Here is a 20,346-nt window from a genome sequence, read left to right on the forward strand (position 1 = left end):
TTTTTCTTTCTAAGTGGCCTCTGATATCATAAGAAATGATGAAGATCCCGAACCACGAAATGTGGAAGAATGTCGACATAGAAATGATTGGCCAAAATGGAAAGAAGCTATACAGGCAGAATTAAACTCATTAACAAAACGAGAAGTTTTTGGACCTGTAGTCCAAACACCTGAAGATGTAAAGCCTGTTGGGTACAAATGGGTATTTGTACGAAAGCGCAATGAGAATAATGAGATCATAAGATATAAAGCGCGATTAGTAGCACAAGGTTTCTCGCAGAGACCTGGCATTGACTACGAGGAAACATATTCTCCCGTCATGGACGCAATCACATTTTGTTTCTTAATTAGCTTGGCAGTCTCAGAAGGACTGGATATGCGTCTCATGGATGTTATTACAGCATATTTATACGGATCCATGGATAATGATATATACATAAAAATCCCCGAAGGATTTAAATTGCCTGATGCAAATAATACAAATCCTCGTAGCATGTACTCAATCAAGTTACAATGATCCTTGTATGGATTAAAGCAATCTGGACGCATGTGGTACAATCGCCTTAGCGAATACTTGCTAAAAGAAGGGTATGTGAATAACCCTATATGCCCATGCATCTTCATTAAGAAATCAGAAACCGGATTTGCAATTATTGCAGTGTATGTTGATGACTTAAATCTTGTTGGAACTCCTGAAGAGCTCATAAGAACAACAAATTACTTGAAAAAAGAATTTGAGATGAAAGATCTTGGAAAAACAAAATTTTGTCTCGGCCTGCAGATCGAGCATTTCCCAAATGGAGTTTTAGTACATCAATCAACATACATTAAGAAAGTTTTGAAACGTTTTTATATGGATAAAGCGCATCCTTTAAGTTCTCCAATGGTTGTCCGATCACTTGATGTGAAAAAGGACCCATTTCGTCCTTGCGAAAAGGATGAAGAGTTACTTGGTCCTGAAGTACCGTATCTTAGTGCTATTGGTGCACTTATGTATCTTGCCAATTGTACACGTCCAGACATTGCTTTTTCTGTCAATTTATTAGCAAGATACAGTTCCGCTCCAACTCGAAGACATTGGAATGGTATCAAACATATATTGCGTTATCTTCGCGGAACTACTGATATGGGTTTATTTTACTCAAGGGAATCAAAGTAACAATTGCTTGGATATGCAGATGCAGGATATCTTTTAGATCCACATAAAGGCAGGTCACAAACAGGGTATGTGTTTAATTGCAATGGTACTGCTATTTCATGGAGATCTGTCAAACAAACAATGGTAGCCACATCATCAAATCATTCGGAAATACTGGCAATTCATGAAGCAAGTCGTGAATGTATATGGCTAAGATCTATGATCCAACATATTCGGGAATCATGTGGACTCTCCTCTATCAAAGGTGACCCGACAACATTATTTGAAGATAATGCTGCATGCATTGCACAAATAACAGGGGGTTATATTAAAGGAGATAAAACTAAACACATTTCACCAAAATTCTTTTATACACATGAACTCCAGAAGAGTGGTGAAATTGATGTGCAACAAATACGCTCAAGTGATAATCTAGCAGATTTATTCACAAAATCATTGCCAACCTCAACATTCAAGAAGTTAATACACAGGATTGGAATGCGTCAACTCAAGGATATCGACATGAGGGGGAGTATGCTTGTAAAAGGGTGTTAGTGTACTGTACTCTTTTTTCCTTCGTCCAGGTTTTGTCCTACTGGGTTTTACTGGCAAGGTTTTTAACGAGACAGTCCTAATATACCAAGAAAAGAATATTGTACTCTTTTTCCTTCGCTAGGTTTTTCCTATAGGGTTTTTTACTAGCAAGGTTTTAATGAGACATATTCTTTTAATATGGTGGTCATCCAAGGGGGAGTGTTGTAAATGAAAAGAATGAATGACCACATTGATGGCCATTATGAACTCCCATTACTCATCTTAAAGATGAGTAAATGGAGTTCATATTATGAAGCCTATAAAAGGCTTCTTACCCCTCCATGTAAAAGCATCCCGAGAAAAGAAAGAAAGTTCTTCCTTTCATTCTCTCTCTCTCTCTCTCTTTCTTTCACTTTCTCAATTCTCTTCTTTGATTCCTTCTTCCATATTATATATCAAAGTAAGATATATTTTATCTCTACTACTTTGATTTGCATTATATTTGTCCTTGTTTCACAACACAAATATGTTTTTTTGTTTATTCTAAAAAACTATTTTAATTAAAAAAACTTTTATTAAGTTTTTTTTTTAAACAAAAACTATTTTCTGAATTTAGTTTTCAAACACTTTTTTTTTTTTTTTCTGAAAACACAAAAAACTCTGTTTTCCAGGGCAACTTTCAAAAACAACAACCAAACAGACCCTTAGGTTTCTTGTTATGAATTCTTTCTAAAATTGGTATAACAAAAAATAGAATTTAAACGGATTCATCTAAAGGAAATAAGAAAGGAAAAGACTAACTTACCCTTATTCTAAAAATGATAATAATAAATAAATAAAGATGGTATGTTTTTTAAAATAAATTTGAAGTATTTTTGGGTGTTTTATGTTTGAAATTCAAAAAGATTCAAAAGGAAAAAAAATGGAGAAAATAAAACTTTGGTTTCTTGTTGGGAAGTGTTTCTAAAATAGGTACAAGACAATAGAGTTTAAACTGATTCAATGAAAGGAAATAAAAATGAAAAGATTAATTTACCCTTATTACTTTTTTAAAATATAAATTTGAAGTGTTTTGGGGTGTTTTATGTCTAAAATCCAAAATGACTCAAAAGTAAAAAAAAAAAAAAAAAAAAATACAGAGAAAATAAAATTTAGTTTTTTTTTTTATCATGAACTCTTTCTAAAATAGGTAATTTAAATAGATTCAATGAGAGGAAATAAAAAAAGGAAAATACTAACTTACCCTTATTCTAAAAATAATAATAATAATAATAAATAAAGATGATATGTTTTTTAAAATAAATTTGAAGTGTTTTTGGGTGTTTTATGTTTGAAATCCAAAAAGATTCAAAAAAAAAATAAAAATGGAGAAGATAAAATTTAGGTTTCTTATTATGAATTATTTCTAAAATATGTATAATATAAAATAGGATTTAAATAAATTAAATGAAAGGAAATTAAAAAAAAAAAAAAAAGGAAAAAGCTAAGGGCATGTTTGTAACTGTTGTCGAAAATAATTCTAAAAACTAGTTTTGAGAAAAAACTGCTTTATAATTTTTTTAGAATAAATATTTGTTTGAAAACCTAAAATGTTTTTAACTTATTTTTATTATTCTTAAAAATAATTTTTATATTTCGTGTTTTATTTTTTTAATTATTCTATATGTTTGTATAATTATTTATTAAAATAGTTCTTAAAAAATAAGTAAAAAAATAGAAAATAAATAAAAGATGTTATCCGTGAACATCCCGTTTTCTATACTTAAAAACATAAAACAAAAAACAGTTTTTGGTTGTTAAACGTGTTTTTTACATTTTTTGTTTTGAAAAATAAAATTTTATTCTAAAAAATAATTTTCATATTTAAATTTCTAAATATAATTTTATTCTTGAAAATTTATTATCAAGAATTATTCTCTAAAATTATTTTTAAGAAATATTTTAAAAGATCATCTAATCGTACTTTTGTAACAATATATTAGACAGAAAAAGAAATAAAATTTAATGAAAATTTTAAATTCACAACTTCAATTCAAATTTGAAATTCCAATTAGTCCATTACATTTTGAGTATTTATCTCCGAAAATTCAATTTTCTTATCTTATGTTTAGATGTTGACTAACCAAACACGTTCTTAGTGGCTTTGAAATCAAATATGAAGAATAACGTGCTTTTGAAAAGTCCACTCAAAACATACTTTCAAAGATTTTAATACAAGGATGTTTTTTCTCAACTTACAATGAATTAAATTTCAACTTTAAGATTTCCGAAATTAGTAATGAAAAAAATAAAGGAAAATTGTATTATGAAAAAATGAAAGAAAATCAAATATAATTAAAATTAATTAAAATGTTATGTATTTTTAAATTATTTAATTCTTATATAAAAGAGTTAAAATAATTAAAATAAATTTGAAGTAATATATAAAAATAATTTATTAACTTTAATTATATATATATATATATATTGTCTTTCTTCTATTTTTCTTTTCTATTATCTTTTTGTCGTATTTTTTGAAATATAACCAAAGAGATGGTGGAAAATTCACGAAATTTTCTAAGGCATGTTTGATTTGAAAAATGGAAATAATATATATTTTCAATTGTTTGAAACAAGTTTTTCAACAAACAAGATTTAATATTCAACAATTTTCGTGGGAGATTGGGATTGATAAAATAAGTTGGTTGATTTTTTCAAAGTGTATTTATAAAATAAAATACATTTAGGTAGGCTATATATATATATATATATATATAAAAGAGAAAACATAGTGAAATTGAAATCAATTTAAAAATTAAGAGTTTTAAAAGGATTTGGAAAGATTTTTTATTTTAAATTAATTAAAAAATATTTGATTTTTTTTATAAAAAAAATTCTCAATTTTAAATCATCAATTTAAAATTTATTTTCAAATTATTTTAATTATCTAAAAAGATTTTTCATTTTAAATTCTTAATTTAACAAATTAATTAAAACATTTTAACTCAATTAAGACTTTTAATCTATCATTAACTTATAAAAAATTTAATTTATCTTTACTCAACCAATCTTGACTTAGCTTTCGGTTGAATCACAACTTTGACAACTTTGAATTTTGAATGGAGAGTAAATCAACAAAAATGCTAACAAATAAAGTAGTAGACTCGTTGTACCAACAAAGTCCTTATTTTGAAACTTCAAATTATAAAAAAAAAAAAAAAAAAAGAATTCTCCAAAAAAAAAAAAATGATTTCATTTCCAAAAAATACAATTTTATTACCTTTTAAAACAATATTCCCTTTAGAATATTTCAATGGTGTGTGAACGTGGCTGCAGTGTAGCATATTTTTATGGGGACCAATTGTGAAAGTATAGTCTGTGATAGTGTGAATGGATGGTGCCTTTGAATAGAAAATTAATATCATAGAGAATAAATTTAAAATGAGGAAAAAAAAAATTGAAAATTTTAAGTACTTAGACTATATTCGACTGTCGAGATAAAATAGAATCGGATATATATATAATATAATTTCCATGATATATGATATTTTAAGATAATATATTTAATAAGATATGTTATGTTATATTTATATTTAGATTGTAAAAAAAAAAAAATCTAATAATGTTATGGGCATAATCCAAATATACATAGGCTACGTTTTCGTTCTCATAAAATTTGAGGAAAAAAAAATAGATTAAAAAATAATAAATTATTTTTATATATTTCTTTAAACTTGTTTAACTTAGATGTTTGTTTTTTTTTTTTTTTTTTTGCTTAAAGTAATTTGTTTTCAGAATTTAGATTATTTGTTTTTCTATTTTTTGATAACTTATTATAAACTTTTTACTAAATAGAAAAAATCAAAATATATAGCTTTTTTAAATAGAAAAAAATAATATATTATATTTTTTTTTTACTCTTTAATACTTAATAAAAATAAAATACTACAAAAACTAATAACTTAATATTTAACACTATTAAACATTAAAGTTCTATTTAAAATTAAGTAAAAAAAAAATCACATTTTTTTATTAGTATATTAAGATTAAATAATTTCAAATTGCATAAAGTTTTAACTAATTTTAATTATATTTTTATAGTTTTATAATGTAATCAAATATTAAAAAATTATTTTTTTATTATTTTTTTAGTACTTTCGGAGAGCCAAACGCACCCATAATGTATGAACGCATATTACTTATACTCAATTGGATTGTGAAGGTTGATTGCAAGACGAGCATGAACTCTCTAAAGTTGCCTGTGAAGACTTTTTATTTTTGCTCTTTTTGACTTAGTTGATCTTTTTACTGTAGCAAAAATTTTTTAGAATGATTCGACCCACTTTGATACGTTTTGATCATGCTTTATTAAAATTTTCTACTGAAAAATGGGCCGTCCAAAAGAGTTAAAATATATATATATATATATATATATATATATATATATATATATATATATATATATATATATATATATATATATATATATATATATATATTTAATATTATTCTTGATGTAAGCCATGTGAGATGGAAATTTATGAGTATTCAAAAATAGGTCTAGACAATGCTTTTAAGAACAAAATTTTATTTAGGGACTTAACTATGAAAAATGATTTTTTTTCAATTTATTTTTCATAAAAATATTGTACAGTTATATATTGTACAAAAGTTGTTAAAGTATTACTCAAATCATTATATAAAAATAAATAAAAACACTTCAAATGTGTTTGAAAACAAATTATTAAAAATCTATTTTCCGTCGCAGATTGATTGATATTTTATTTGGGAAATTAAAAATTTCGGCTTATTTTTCATGAAGATGTTGTACGTACACTTATATACATAGTATGAAAGTTGTTAAATTAATACTCAAATCATTATATATATATAAAATTATTTTAAATATTTTCAAAGCAAATTATTAAAAAATATTTTTTGTCGTAGGTTGATATTTTATTTGGAAACGCAACTACGGAAAATGATTTTTTCAACTTTTTCCCATGAAGATTTTTTACACTTAAAGCACTTCCGAAATCATTACATTAAAAAAAAAACACTTTAAATATTTTCAAAACAAATGATCAAAAAACTATTTTCCATCACAAGTTAAATCAATTCTTTTTTAGTGTCATTTAATAACTTAAAGTAATTTAATAACTTAATTTAAGTCATTAAGTAGGTTAAGTATATTTGATAAAATAACTTAATAATAATATAATTAAGTAATAAGTAAAAACAATTAACTTATTTTTAAGTTCACATCTTTATTTTATTTTTTTATTCTCATTTATCCTAGTTATCTCTCTACGATCTCTTATGTTACTTCACAACCTCCATTGTTACTTAACTTCTTTTACCATAATTATAATTTATGAGAATAAATATGTTAATTTGATGATTTAAAATAAATTTTAAGTTAATTTTTTCAAACAATTTTAATACTTAAAATAAGTTTTAAGTCAACAACTTAAATATAATTTAACTTAAAATTAACTTAAATCATTAAATAATAAGTATTGAATTTTACCAAACGTCCTGCCCTGCCCCCTCAGTTAAAAAATGGTTTTCTGTCAGAAATAACAAAAGACTACGTGTTAGAATCTCATTCATAAAACATTCTAGCATTACTCACATGAGATATTCAAGCAATTTAGTTCCCATAACTACACATATATAAGATACTTTCAACATATACATAAAAAAAAACCCGGTTCATGTACTTCACTATTGATATATAACAGATACACACCATACCATCCTCTCGCTTAAGACACCTATATAACACATCATTAGGGCTATGCAAACCCTAATATATCCATCGATATCTCCAAAACTTACTATTATCAACTATATGCTTATAATATACTGCATGCGGAGCCATACTATATTGTCCGGCCGTTGCTTCTTTATTTTATTGACGTATTTGTAACATCCGAGGGTGCATGCCCATTGCCCAACACCAATGGCTAAGCCATCTCAGTTGGGTATGAGCTTGAAAGGAGGCTTCCCAAGAGCTGGTGCAGGATCATAGTTCCCATAGTCTCTGGTGTTTGCTCTGAGAAGCCTTTCATGGATGGCTTCTGCTCTCCTGTAATGGTGTGATGGCTTCCTTGATAGTTCCTGCAGTTAAAGCAGATATTGGAATGAAATATCATATGTGGTGTAATTAAGTGAAGTGAATGATGGTTTCTTTTCTGATATGGTTGATGTTTTCTGCAGCATAGGTGGGTAATGAAGCACTATAACAACAGCAATGATGGTGAGGGAGAATTGATTATTCATCAACCATGTTAATTCATCCAACATAAGGTTTGACGTTGAGATCGGTTAAAGCATAACAATCTTTAAAATGAAGCAAACTTAAACCTAAATAATTTATTAACTTTAAATCTATTTTTATTTTTCTTCGTTTTTCCTTTCCTTTATATTTTCCCGTCAAATTTTCTTTGAACCAAATGTAGCCTTCGATTATTGCGTGAAATGATTCTAGGATAATTGGGAAAAAAACACATTTTTTTACATAACAGGTTACTAAAAACATTATTAAAGTAATCTTTTTATAGTTTATATCTAAATACTGAACGATTTTCTTAAAAATGATTCTAATGAAAGCTTTATGCTATGTTTGGTTGAAAAGTACTAAAGAAAGAAAAAAATGTTAAGAAAAATAATTTTCTCTTATTTGGTTTCATTACGAAAAATATAAAAGAAAATTAAATATAATTAAAATTTGTTAGAAATTTATGATTTTAAATTCATTTAATCTTGATATATTTCTTATCTTTTCTTCCTTCAAAATTTTCAGTAACCAAACATAGCCTTACCAGCAAATACACTAAAGTGAAAAGCACTTTAACTGGAATCATTACTCCAAAAGGGGAGCATGGCCGAGGGACAAACCTTAAAAGCTGCATCCGCTACGTGAATTGACTTGCTCGCGAGCTTCGATCGTCGGCCTGCTCGGCCTGCAATTAAAGGCAATGAGGATGTTGAGCACGTAAAAGTTTTACGAGGAAAGCTACGTACTGTCATCACACAAGGGTTGGAACAAAGATTATTGACGAAGAAGCTGACAAAAGACTTAATAATCTATGAGAATTTAAGCTTTCTTTGTAATGCGAGTAGTAGTGGTGGGATTTCTGCAGAAAAGACTGAGCTGGGGAGACCCACCTGCAAATGAAGTAGAAAGAAACGATGCTGAGATGAGGAGGAAGAGAAGGGAGATCTTCTTGAGAAGCATGAGACCCATGTTGGAGAGACTGATCAATATCTTTTCTAAGATGTTATTCTTCTCATTCAAGAGAGAACCTTTCTATGATGCAAAGAACATTTGCTTTACTTGGAGCGCTGGCAGTCTTAGGGATAGACTGAATATATTGATTAGGGTATTATAAATAAAGAAAGCTTCATGCTTTGTAGTTTAAAATTTCAAATTAGAAAAGGTGAGAGGAGACCACTTTGCTGTTGTTGGGGCACTAAAGTCTAAGAAGTTAGTGGGATTGACTTATTTAATTAACACTGATGACTCTGAACGCTAGTGGAAGTTATCAAAGTGCCCATCAATTTTGGCACAAGAGTTTCTACTACTTTTTTTTTGCAGTATTTGCTTGTATTTTGTATTTTGACATGAAAGCCCTTGTTCTCATAGATTTTGCCTCATCCTAGCCCCAAGGGCGCCTAATTTTTGTAGGGTTTTTTGGGATTATATATTTGCATTATAACAAGTAAAACAAATGTTTGACATGTTAATTTGTGCTTATCAACGAAGAAAATCCTGTAGGAATTATCTATTAGGGTTTTACTTTAAGTAAGTTAGTCTAATATATATTATCGACCTCTAATTTTTTATTTCTTGCAAATTAAAAAAGAAGAAAACAATCTTTCAAGAGAAAATGACTTTAATCCAACTTGATATATATGATTGGATGTTAATTTGAGAACTTAAGGTTTTGAGTTAAAATGATAGTTTAACGATAATCATCAACTCTTGAAGGACCCACATTAAAAAACTCATATTTAGAGTTAAATGAAATGATTTTGGAAACACCCACATCAGGAATTGAGCATATTTATGACTTGAAGCCCAAGATGGTTTGAGCCAATTATGATTCCAATTGATAATTGGAGGTGGCAATGAAGACAAGCACAAACACTCTAGGGTTGGATTTGTCATTTTCTTTTGTAAAATACCATGTACTACCAATATAAGCAAATTAATACCAAGAGGCTAGATTTGAACATAGTGGTCATATGTTTGATAGCCTAAAAGGGCTGCAATGTCAACTAGGAAAGGATGCTTGGTGATTAGGGAATTGTTTGTGTTTGATTGAGCTAAAAAGATGAATTCGTTGGCACAAAATCCATTTAATAGATGACTAGTGCTTTCAATTATCCCTAACGACAAGGACAACCCACCAAATGCCACCACTGAAAGGACAGTGGTGGAGAATAAAGAGAAGCACTGTGGATTTTTAATATTCATCTCTCTATCTCTCTCTCCCTCTCCCTCCCTCCCTCTCTCTCTCTCTCTCTCTCTCTCTCTGTGTTTCGCTTTTCTCATAAAGTGCCACCTTTCCCATAATTTAAACTCTCTCTCTCTTTGTTTAGCATTCAATCATTGGTTAGTCTCCTCCTCTGCCACTTACGATATCTCCAAAGTTTATCTACATTTAGGTTCAAGTCTCTGCTCATGAACATTGATTGAATGATTCAGATATATGTATACATATTAGTGGCTGCATTATGAGTGGGGGAATGCCCTAATTTTCCTGATAAATATGGAACAAGTTGAATTATTTGGAGCAACTTGGGCATAGGATTCTGATAGAACTATTTTTTAGGATCAGTGTGTGCCATATAGGTTCGTTTTGCTGGCACGGATAGTGACAGTGGCATAAACTAAGGGCTCTGTGGAAAAATGCAGGAAGTGGGGTAGGCAGCAAATTGCAGCAATGTTGATGGATACCATGGTAGGAGCCAACTCAGTTGCATTTGAAGAGACCTGACATAGGCAGGTGTGGTTTCTCGCTGCCCAAACAGCCGCTGGACTTCAAATCAAACCTGAGTGTTGCCTGATGTTCAGACGGGACAGGATCGGATCTATTTCATTTCAACAAAAAGATATTCTCGAATCATCAACCTCAACCCGGAAAATCTTTTCCTAATGTGGTCTGGATGACTATGACCATTATTAAACAACCAATTCTTTAAAAAATTTAAGCTTTCCACGAGCTTGGATAAACAAATGCGATGAAACAACCAATTTTCCTATAAGCTTAAATTTTTAAGAAAATTGATCGAACAATGTCAAAGATTTGTTTGGTAGGTCATATATTCAAGCCACTTTCCTCATTTGTATATTTGTTCCCTAATTTGCAATTTTTGTCTCTCTATATGTGAATATGGGTATCACATGTGAGAGAGGGTGTTAAAAGAAGCATAAACCCGAATCTCACTAACTTAAACTTTTAGGTTATGTTTAGTTCCCAAAAAATACTAAGGAAAGAAAAGAAAATAATTTTTTTCATGTTTAGTTATCCTATGAAAAGTATAAAAGAAAATCAAACATAATTAAAAACTTATATATATTTAAATTATTTAATCATTATATTGATGAATTAAAATGAATAAAATGAATTTGAAGTAACAAAAACAATAATTTATCGACTTTTAATTTATTTTGTATTTTCCTTCACTTTTTCTTTCTTTCTACTTTTTCTTTATATTTTATTTCCCTTACATTTTTCATCTAATTTTCTAGAAACCAAACATAACCTTAAGAAAATTAATAATTTAATTGATAGTTTGACGGCCATAACTAAGATTTTTCTCAGGGGACTTAGGCAGCTCCACTGGTTTTCCCAATCAGCTACTCATATTCCTAAGCATGGATTCCCACAGATCTGAAAACATGTGATGATCTATCGCTTTTTCATTGAGATAAATAAGGGAAGGATTCATAAGGATCTTAGAGGAGAAATTTTGTTGGACAAAAGGATTGATACTTTTGCATCAAACACCATACAATCGATTCAATCGACTTGGAACTCAATAATAAAAGTTGTTGTCTTGAAGATACAGTTGAATTGAAGGCTAAATACAACTCTTTTGGCCAAAGCATCATCCATAACAAACTTGCAATAAAGAATTCAAGGCTGATGATCACAAGAAGGGTTTTCACAGTTTAGACATTTTCTATATGGCAGATTAGGTTTTAGGAACTGAAGAGGGAAAGAAGCAACCTTGGAAGTATTATGGAAGAAGCAAGTCAAGGAACCAAATTCAGGAATATAAACAAACTAGTACACAAATCATTCAAAGTTCAAGATAAATCTGAAGCTATAGGGACAGCATCCACCACTAAAAATACACCATGCACATACATTGATAAAAAGCAGGATTTTGAGAAACATCAAGCTGGCTATGATGATGGCCCAGCTCCTGGGATTTTATCGTTTTCATGGCGCAGACTGTTTTCTCTACTGTAAAGAGCCTTGGCACCCTGAGAAAGTCATGGAGAATGGTTCTTTATTAGATATAAAATAGAATGATAAACAAAGAATGACATTAATTTCTATGGCATCTGTGTCAAATACATGGAAATGCAAATTATATGAAAAGAATAAAAAAATTTCATAAAATTTGCATAAAGTTGATGTCATAAAAAATGAATATGCTATACATTTTACATGGTGAGCTTGTTGCCGTTTCAATCAACAAATTACATCAAGGACTCCAGTTACCTCCCAACAAAAAAGCTAGGGAATGAATCAGACCCAAACCCTAAACTACAGTCAAGCTTTGGATGACAGCATCTATGGCAGTAATAACTAGTCCTGAAGGAACTCATTCTCTTGTTTGAAGTTCAACTTTTTTTCTTTTTCCTCTCTTTTCTCTCTCTCTTGGATGCTGATATACCCCAACCGTAATATGTCAGATTAGGTACAAAGCAAAAATAGTTTCTCCAGTACTTTTAAAAGCAAAATCAAAATTTAAAAGCTCATTAAAAAATACTTTCTTCTACAAAATGATTGCCTCACAGGCAGAATCAACCTAATGTCATTAAATGGTACAGAACTTTAAAAAATGATTGGCCCTAAACAAACTCAGTATCGTATAAGTACTGTATAATCAAGATGACAAGATTTTTAGGTATGATGGTGGATAATATTATATTGCCACTTGAAACTGAGCCAATCAATTTACAGCATTTTACCAATATTCCTTGCAAAGGGAAGAGAACTCAAACATATATTTATATTGGGACTCAGAAATTTTATGTAAATGAACATTTCTTTCCTTGGGTCTTTTTCACCTTGTTTCCTTCTCTTTAGAAGATTAACCAGTGGCCCCATGGTTTCCTTGATTAATTTTCTTTGTTAGCAAAGTTTCAGATCAATCATATCCATTGATGAGAAGATTTTGAAGCAAGAACGAATCGAGAAAAAGGAACATCTTATATGTGCAAATCATAACCTGAATAATTTAATTTTTAATGCGAGTAGTTGGAATATCACTAAAAAATGCGCACAAACATGCCGAGGAACCAAAACTCACTTGGAAAACTGTTCCTAGTTTTTTTAATGCTTTGGCCCGTAGCTTCAGAACATCCTTTGAAACACTAGGGTCTTTAAGAACAGCCTGCAGTAGAAGCACAAAATTGACCATCATTCCTTGAAATAAAAACATCTATATAAAATATTCTCCACATACATGAGTGATGAGGATGAATCTTCAAGAAATATATCAAGAAAGGGAATTAGTATTAGTTGTAATTAAAGTAGGATTAATATTACTTGGAATTAAATTAGGATTAATATTTGTTGGAGTCTAATTAGGATTAGCTAGTTAAGTTATAATATAATTAGAATTTGAGTCATGATAGGTTATTAGAGTCCTAGTAGACTTTGGATGTTATAATTAGAATTTGAATCATAATAGGTTATTAGAATCGTAGTAGACTTTTGATTTCTTAGAAAAACCTATAAATAGGCTAATCAATGTAAATCAAAGGGATGATTTGATATGAATTATATTATATTTTCTTTCATTGCAAGGTTGCAACCCACAATGGTAAGATTCCATTGATTTCTTTTAGGTGAGACTCCTAGAAGGCCTTAGTGAGACTCTAAGGTTTTCCATCTTTTCTTCATTATTTCTTCTTTTCTCTCTATTTCTTATCTTATCATTTTCTCTACCATAAAATTTATTCCTTGTTCCTCTCCTTACACCCTAAAAATAAAACCCTAGCCCACCTACCCTTGAGTGTAGGCAACCATCCTAGGGTTGTCCTACATCAATGAGAATGGGAGATGGATGTTCAAATTGGAAATGGGTCATGAATGTTTTGAGCTTGCGTCAGAATTGAATGTTAATTGCAAAAAAAGCAAGATAATTCTTGATTGGTGAAGTGGAAGATTTGGGCATTTTGGCATATCATTGTTTGGGGGCAAGGCTAGGACCCCCCCGCCATCTCTCTTGGGCTGCCTTTGAGAGCATGTCTTAAGTCTTGTATGGTGTGGGATTCAATTTAGGAGAGGTTCAAAAGGAGGTTGGACCCTTGGAAGAAATAGCATTTGTCAAAGGGAGAAAGATAAGAGTACTCTCACTAGCCTTCCTATATATTTCATGTCCCTTTTTGTGATGCCCAAGAAAGTGACAAGCAGGTTAGAAAAATATCAAAGACTTTTTTTATGGAAGAGTCATTCTGATGAGATAGAAGTACATCTCTTGAATTGGAGAACAGTGTATGACACTAAGAGGAATGGGGGATTGGGAATTAGAAAGTTAGATGTTCTTAATGATCCATTGTTAGGCAAATGGTTGTGGAGATATGCTCTTGAATGCAACTACCTAGGGAGGAAGATAATCCAAGGCAAATATGGAGAGGTGGAGGGAGGGTGATCTATTCTAGAGGGTAGAAAAGCTTTTGGTATGGCTTTATGGAAGGCAATTAGAAAAGGATGGGATGAATTCAGCCTTAGAACCTCTTTTCTGGTTAAGAACAGCCTTGGGACAAAATTTTGGTCTCGATAGATGGGTAGCTAAGTGTGCTCTCAAAGAGAAATTCCCTCAGTTGTTTAGGACTACCTCTAATAGGAATGCTACAGTAGCTGACTTATGGGTGGAAAGGAAGGAAGAAGGTTCTTTGCCCCTTCTTTTCAGAAGACATTTTCAAGATTGTGAGTTGGGAGTTGTGATGCAATCCATGGAACTCATCAACAAGGTGAGTGTGCAAGAATTGAGGGAGCATAGTTTACTTTAGAGGGAGGAGAAGAATGGGACTTTCCAGGTGAAATTTTTCAATATCTACTTCCATTATGATAAGCAAGCCATGTTCCCCCTCAAAGAAATTCTGCCACTTATGCCCTATGAGATTTTTCTTTTCTTTTCTGTTGGGAGGCTGTGTGGGGAGAAATTTTAACCATTGATATTCTTATGAGGAGAGGACGGTTGATGACCAACAGATGCAGTCTTTGTAAAGTCAGTAAGCAGTCAGCAAACCACATTCTTATCCATTGTGACAGAACCAAAAAGTTGTGGCATGTTAACATTTTTGGGTTGCAATGAGTATTTCCAGATTTTGTGAAAAAGCATGGACAAAAGAAAGGTGTGGAGTATGGCTCCTTTCTGTTTGTTTTGATGTGTGTGACATTAAAAAAATAGAATGATCTTCAACAGGGAAGAGCTCAACGACTAAAAGCTGAAAGAGATCCTTATGAGGTGTCTCATGGAATGGTCTAGAGCCCTGCTGGAGAGGGAACATAAAGAGTTTGGTTCCTAAAATCTTGCAATGTCCATACTCAAAACGAATATCAAGGAAAAGAGACAAGGTCATTCGATACAGTTAAAAACAAATGAGTCATTTTAGTCCCTGAATTTGGTTTCTTGAACCCTGATTAAATGTGATAATTATCAGGAATAGGGTTGCCTGCTTGCTTAGTAAAAAATGATCTTAAAGACAGGCATAAAACTATGTGCATGAGATAAATTAAGGGAATAACTAAATATTTGCCACCATCATGCCAATGCAATGACAAACTGTCACAAGTAGCCCATCATAGTCAGACACTTTAAAGGTAAAGAAAGAGAAAAAAAAGATTGTACTTACAGCCTGGCAGACATGTGATAAAGTCGACTCAATATCAACGACATTGATCTGCCAAAGTGAATTAAGCATGGCATCTTTCTTTTCATCAATGACTTTCATTATGTTCTCTTCTTTGTTTTCTCCTTGGTTCAATTTTTTCAGCTCTTCCTGTATTTGAATTAAAGACACGGCACCTGCACATTTCAAGACATATAAACTTGTGCAGCTCATCTGAGGGCTTGACAAATCAAATGGCTTCACCTAAGAGAACTATCTAATTGCAGTTTTGTACCTGAAGCTGCCATCACTTGCGATTTTATCTGGTGTCCTTTGTCTCTTACCCATTCTGCTAAAAATGGCACCTTCATATATTTTATGTCTTTCCCAAGCTCTTTTGCCGCTTTCCTTGTGTATATATATCCAACAGTGTGTAGCATAGCCTCACCAAAAGCTAATAATGGTAGCAAATATGAGTCTCTATACATTGAAATAGAAAGTGAAAAGCAGAAAGAAAATTTCCAAGCCGTTTATATACACACCATCATTTTTATTCCTAGCTCCCTTGATTTCCATATTGTATATAAAGAGAAATTCAAAAATCAGCAATTATTAAAAGCTTATTTGAAAATCAAGAATTTGAATGTATGTGGTAAAGTTAATGCTTTTTTCCCTAAGAAAAAAGATGAGAAAGAGAGGGAGCAAAGGCGAAGAGAAGAAGTACAAGATGCCATTCTCAGATCATTCAACATAAGAACCTAGTGGTGTCCTTCTCAGATGTGTCAATATAACTCAGAAGTTCACAAAATAATAGGAAACCATGCAAGGGAACATCCATGAATATGTTGCTAATGGCTGAAATGCACATGATAAATACAGGTACAGACACACAAAAGAAGCTGGGTATACTATGAAGAATTTTGTCACAATGCATACAGACTATCAGCAGTTGATAGATCATGGCCTTGTGAGGTCTTGTTGGCTTACCAAGAATTGTGTGAAACTAAGAAAAGCATCTTAAGATCAAAACAATCCAGGTTATTCTCATGACTCTTTTATGAGGAAATGAAGGACAGCAACTTGATAAATTTGCCTCCAAAAAAAATAGCTTCAACTAAATTACAAATTTATCTTCCAGCCTCTAGGCATATTCTGGAAAACAACTTATGGTAATAGACGCCTTGTATTCATTATTGGGTGGAAGTACTACTCCAACACAGAAGGATTCTATAGATGATGTATGTCACAAAAACACCCTCCCAAGAAGATGATAGAGCTTTGTACACTAATTATTCTTCCTCCTTCATTAATGTAGGCACTTATCCACCATAAAAATCTTGTTGGCTTATGAGTGTGCCATGCTGCTCTGTTAAGGCATGGTTTGAACTCATAATGATTATTGGTCTTTGTTAAGGCATGGTTTTCTAAAGTCCTCCATTTTAACTAGTATAAAACTATTACAGAGGTTAGGAAAAGTATACCAGCTTTTGAGAGACGGCGAGCTTCTGACTTTGCCCAATTCACAAACTCATCAGTTTGACCATCAATGAATGGTTCAAGGCGATTTTTCAGAATTGTTATGAGCTTTTCTTTCCTTTCTTTTTGTAATGCCTGGACATCAAATATGGGCAAGAGGTTTTCAACAAGTTGTTAAGAACAGTTGACATTTTTAGAACACCAGTGGATGAACATACCCTCATCTTGTCTCGAACTTGCTGGGTCCGGTCTTCTGTGTTCTCTTCAACCTCCACAGATGCCAAAGAAGCCAATGCAAGTTGCCCAACATAGTCTTCAAAGAGGTCACTCCCGAAAATCATGCCAAAGACAGCTGATGGATCCAGCATGGAGTCTCTGACAAAGGAAAATTAATCAATTGAGACTAGTATCCCTTTTACACCCATTTCCTATTTTGAAAAAACAAATTTTTAAAGAAGAAAATAAAGCATTACAGATAGAACCAGTAGCGAATAGTTCTCTTGCTAAACGTTTCCAAACAAGTGACGAAAAGTAACATCATTGTGTATAATAATGGAAGGTTCCAAATGTATGCTCAATGATGTCCCCTTTTTCTTTTCCCGGTATTTTTTTTCCGCTTCAAGTTTGTTATATACTTACTCCTGTACTCCTGCCTTTCCATGCTTGTCATAGGCTTCACGCTTCTCAGGATCACTTAGAACCTGATAAGCCTCCCCAAGCACCTTCACACATGTACCAAAACAGAACATTAAATCCCCAAAACTAAAGTCAACAAGAGTTGAAAATAGCAGAAAAAGTTCATTCTACATCAGCCGTCTATATAACTCAAAATGAAGTAAAGATTTCACATCCACAATGCCACAAAAGGGAAATTTTTTGAAGCACAAAACAAAAAAACGAAAAACAAAAATCCCAAAAAAATCTGTAGCCCCCTTAATATTATCACTTCACAAACATCCACTGGATTGAAAATGAACACCCATTTAGTTGATCTATTGAGCTTCTCTGTTCAATGATTCGAAACAACCAACACTAAGGTAATGAATTCTTGTCTGAATAACTATACATTTAAATTTATTCTTATGTAGAGAATGAAATCTAATAAACTACCTGGAAGTTTTGGGCAGCTCTGGGATCTCCAGGATTCTTATCTGGGTGAACTATCCTCGCCTGCAAACAAACACAAACACATTGTGATCGAAAAAACATCAACCTTATCATGGAGCCTTTTACACAAATTTCTGATCTAGCCCAGACCCAGTTCAGTTCCAAAACAGAAAGCAGAAACAAAAAACATATACGTTCAAAAGCACACCAAGCTCAAGCAATGAATTCGAAACCCAATTTCAAAATACCCAGACCCAATTTCCACCGCCAAGGCAAAAAAATTCTCAACCCCAGAGAATTAACATTTTGAATTCTGGACACCCACCAGACATCAGAGCTGGGTTTTGAGCTGGAACGGTTTCGAATTTGCATTTTGCTTCCATTTCAAATATTCTCAAAACAGTTTTGCTCCGATTTCAAATTCAAGGAAAGTGCGAAAACAGAAGAAGAATTCCGAACCTTGATATAGTAAGCCTTTTTTATATCGGAGGCAGAGGCGTCGATACTGACACCCAGAATATCGTAGTATTCAGTTTCCTTCACCATGGCTTCGAAGAAACCGAAAACAGAAACACAGAAAACAGATTAAGGGTCGTACGAAAACAAAAGCAAAAGGAATTGAGGAAGAGTGATTCTCCAAGGATGGATCTGATTGAATGATGACAATGATCGAAACGACGCGTTTTGGTGGGGAGTTTGTCTGAATTCTGATAAAGTTGAAGGGCGGTTTCGCAACGTGTACCTTTCTGTTGAGAATCTTACCTGGTGGTGGGCCTTGATTCAATTTTTTATTTTTAATAGCCTTTTTTTTAATAAATTTTAAAAAATTGGGTTAAATTATTGTGAAAGCATTGGAATTAATTTATAATAAAGCTTTTAATAATTTTGATAGGTGTCACGATCATTTCAAAAAATTAGAAAATATTTCTTATTTTGTAAAAAGATTATGATATAGGATATTAAAGAATCTTAAAACAGTAGAATACCTTTAAAAGTTTGTTAAGGAACTAGATGGCATAGTCGTAGGCAAGTGAAATTAATTTCTTTGTTTGCATGTATATATAAATTATGCCAAAATTTAATTTAAAAAGCCGAACATCACACAATTTATCGACTTCTTATTTGATGAATAAGTTTGCTTAAAATAACTTTTAGGTTATATTTGGATCCCAGTAAATACTAAAAAATAAAAAACTATATATAAAAAAATGATTTTTTTTTTCCATATTTGATTGTCCTATAAAAAATAAAATATAATTCAAATTAGTCAAAAAAACTTATATATTTTAAAATTATTTAATCTTTATATTGATAAATTAAAATAAATAGGATGAATTTGAAGTAGCAAATAAAAATAATTTATTGATTTTTAATATATATATATATATATATATATATTTTTTTTTCCATTACATTTTCCTTCAAATTTTTTGAAATCAAACATAGTCTTCATAATATTTTGTAGAGTTATAACTAGCTAAATATTATCTTTTAGATCTCACTAAATCTTGATTTTAATTAAGTAAATTATTTGAAAAGAATTAGAAAATTATTCAAATATAATGTTTTCAATCTATATATAAATAACCATTAATTTAAATTTCTCAAATATAAGTCAAAAAACCAAAAGTTAGATGGGGCTCCTTAAGAGGAATAAAAGATTCTTCAAATCTTTAGGAAAAAATTTCAATTCTTGAAATTTTGAAGTTTCTTTAAAGAATCTTTAATTTCTTCTAAAGGTGTTCAAATTATCAAAAACTTCAAACCTTCAATATCAAGATCTACAAAATACATTTTGTTCAAGACTTCTATTAATGTTGTTCAAGCCAATACACAAATCACACTTAACTACAAGCATGGAAGAGATATATCGTCAATACATCGTGTATCGAAGGGTATGGAAACGATATTTGGTGGAGAAATATCATTATGGTGTGGAGAAATATCATTTTGGTGAAATTTTTGGAGAAATCGCCAAAAATTGTGTTTGAGGCTTTTAGGCGATTGAATTTACAAACCTACC

General features: G+C 31.0%; 2 protein-coding genes across 2 annotated transcripts; both read right to left on the minus strand.

Moving 5' to 3' along the window:
- Positions 1-7,256: 7,256 nt before the first annotated feature.
- LOC117911510 (protein CASPARIAN STRIP INTEGRITY FACTOR 1) lies at positions 7,257-9,021 on the minus strand. Its single transcript, XM_034825914.1, has 3 exons — positions 8,825-9,021; positions 8,555-8,619; positions 7,257-7,774 (listed from the first exon to the last, which is right to left on the minus strand). The coding sequence occupies exons 1-3, from the start codon at positions 8,901-8,903 to the stop codon at positions 7,631-7,633; spliced, it is 288 nt and encodes a 95-aa protein (XP_034681805.1). The 5' UTR covers positions 8,904-9,021; the 3' UTR covers positions 7,257-7,630.
- Positions 9,022-11,734: 2,713 nt separating this feature from the next.
- LOC117911832 (chaperone protein dnaJ 10) lies at positions 11,735-19,007 on the minus strand. The gene is made up of 9 exons (XM_034826254.1): positions 18,783-19,007; positions 18,327-18,386; positions 17,856-17,938; positions 17,435-17,591; positions 17,222-17,351; positions 16,036-16,194; positions 15,768-15,937; positions 13,211-13,294; positions 11,735-12,155 (listed from the first exon to the last, which is right to left on the minus strand). Exons 1-9 carry the CDS (start codon positions 18,867-18,869, stop codon positions 12,075-12,077), a joined length of 1,011 nt encoding a protein of 336 aa, XP_034682145.1. The 5' UTR covers positions 18,870-19,007; the 3' UTR covers positions 11,735-12,074.
- Between the last annotated feature and the right edge of the window lie 1,339 nt (positions 19,008-20,346).

Source organism: Vitis riparia, chromosome 3 (assembly GCF_004353265.1).
Source record: "Vitis riparia cultivar Riparia Gloire de Montpellier isolate 1030 chromosome 3, EGFV_Vit.rip_1.0, whole genome shotgun sequence".
Lineage (NCBI taxonomy): Eukaryota > Viridiplantae > Streptophyta > Magnoliopsida > Vitales > Vitaceae > Vitis > Vitis riparia.

What these genes read in the sequence shown, in the direction of transcription:
- LOC117911510 (XM_034825914.1), bottom strand. Translation starts at nt 8,903, where the DNA reads ATGGGTCTCATGCTTCTCAAGAAGATCTCCCTTCTCTTCCTCCTCATC. An exon ending in TCTTTCTACTTCATTTGCAG is followed by an intron (nt 8,620 to 8,824) that starts GTGGGTCTCCCC and finishes CTTTAATTGCAG; the next exon opens with GCCGAGCAGGCCGACGATCG. An exon ending in TAGCGGATGCAGCTTTTAAG is followed by an intron (nt 7,775 to 8,554) that starts GTTTGTCCCTCG and finishes CTTTAACTGCAG; the next exon opens with GAACTATCAAGGAAGCCATC.
- LOC117911832 (XM_034826254.1), bottom strand. Translation starts at nt 18,869, where the DNA reads ATGGTGAAGGAAACTGAATACTACGATATTCTGGGTGTCAGTATCGAC. An exon ending in AAAAGGCTTACTATATCAAG is followed by an intron (nt 18,387 to 18,782) that starts GTTCGGAATTCT and finishes GTTTGTTTGCAG; the next exon opens with GCGAGGATAGTTCACCCAGA. An exon ending in AAGTTCGAGACAAGATGAGG is followed by an intron (nt 17,352 to 17,434) that starts GTATGTTCATCC and finishes TTTGATGTCCAG; the next exon opens with GCATTACAAAAAGAAAGGAA.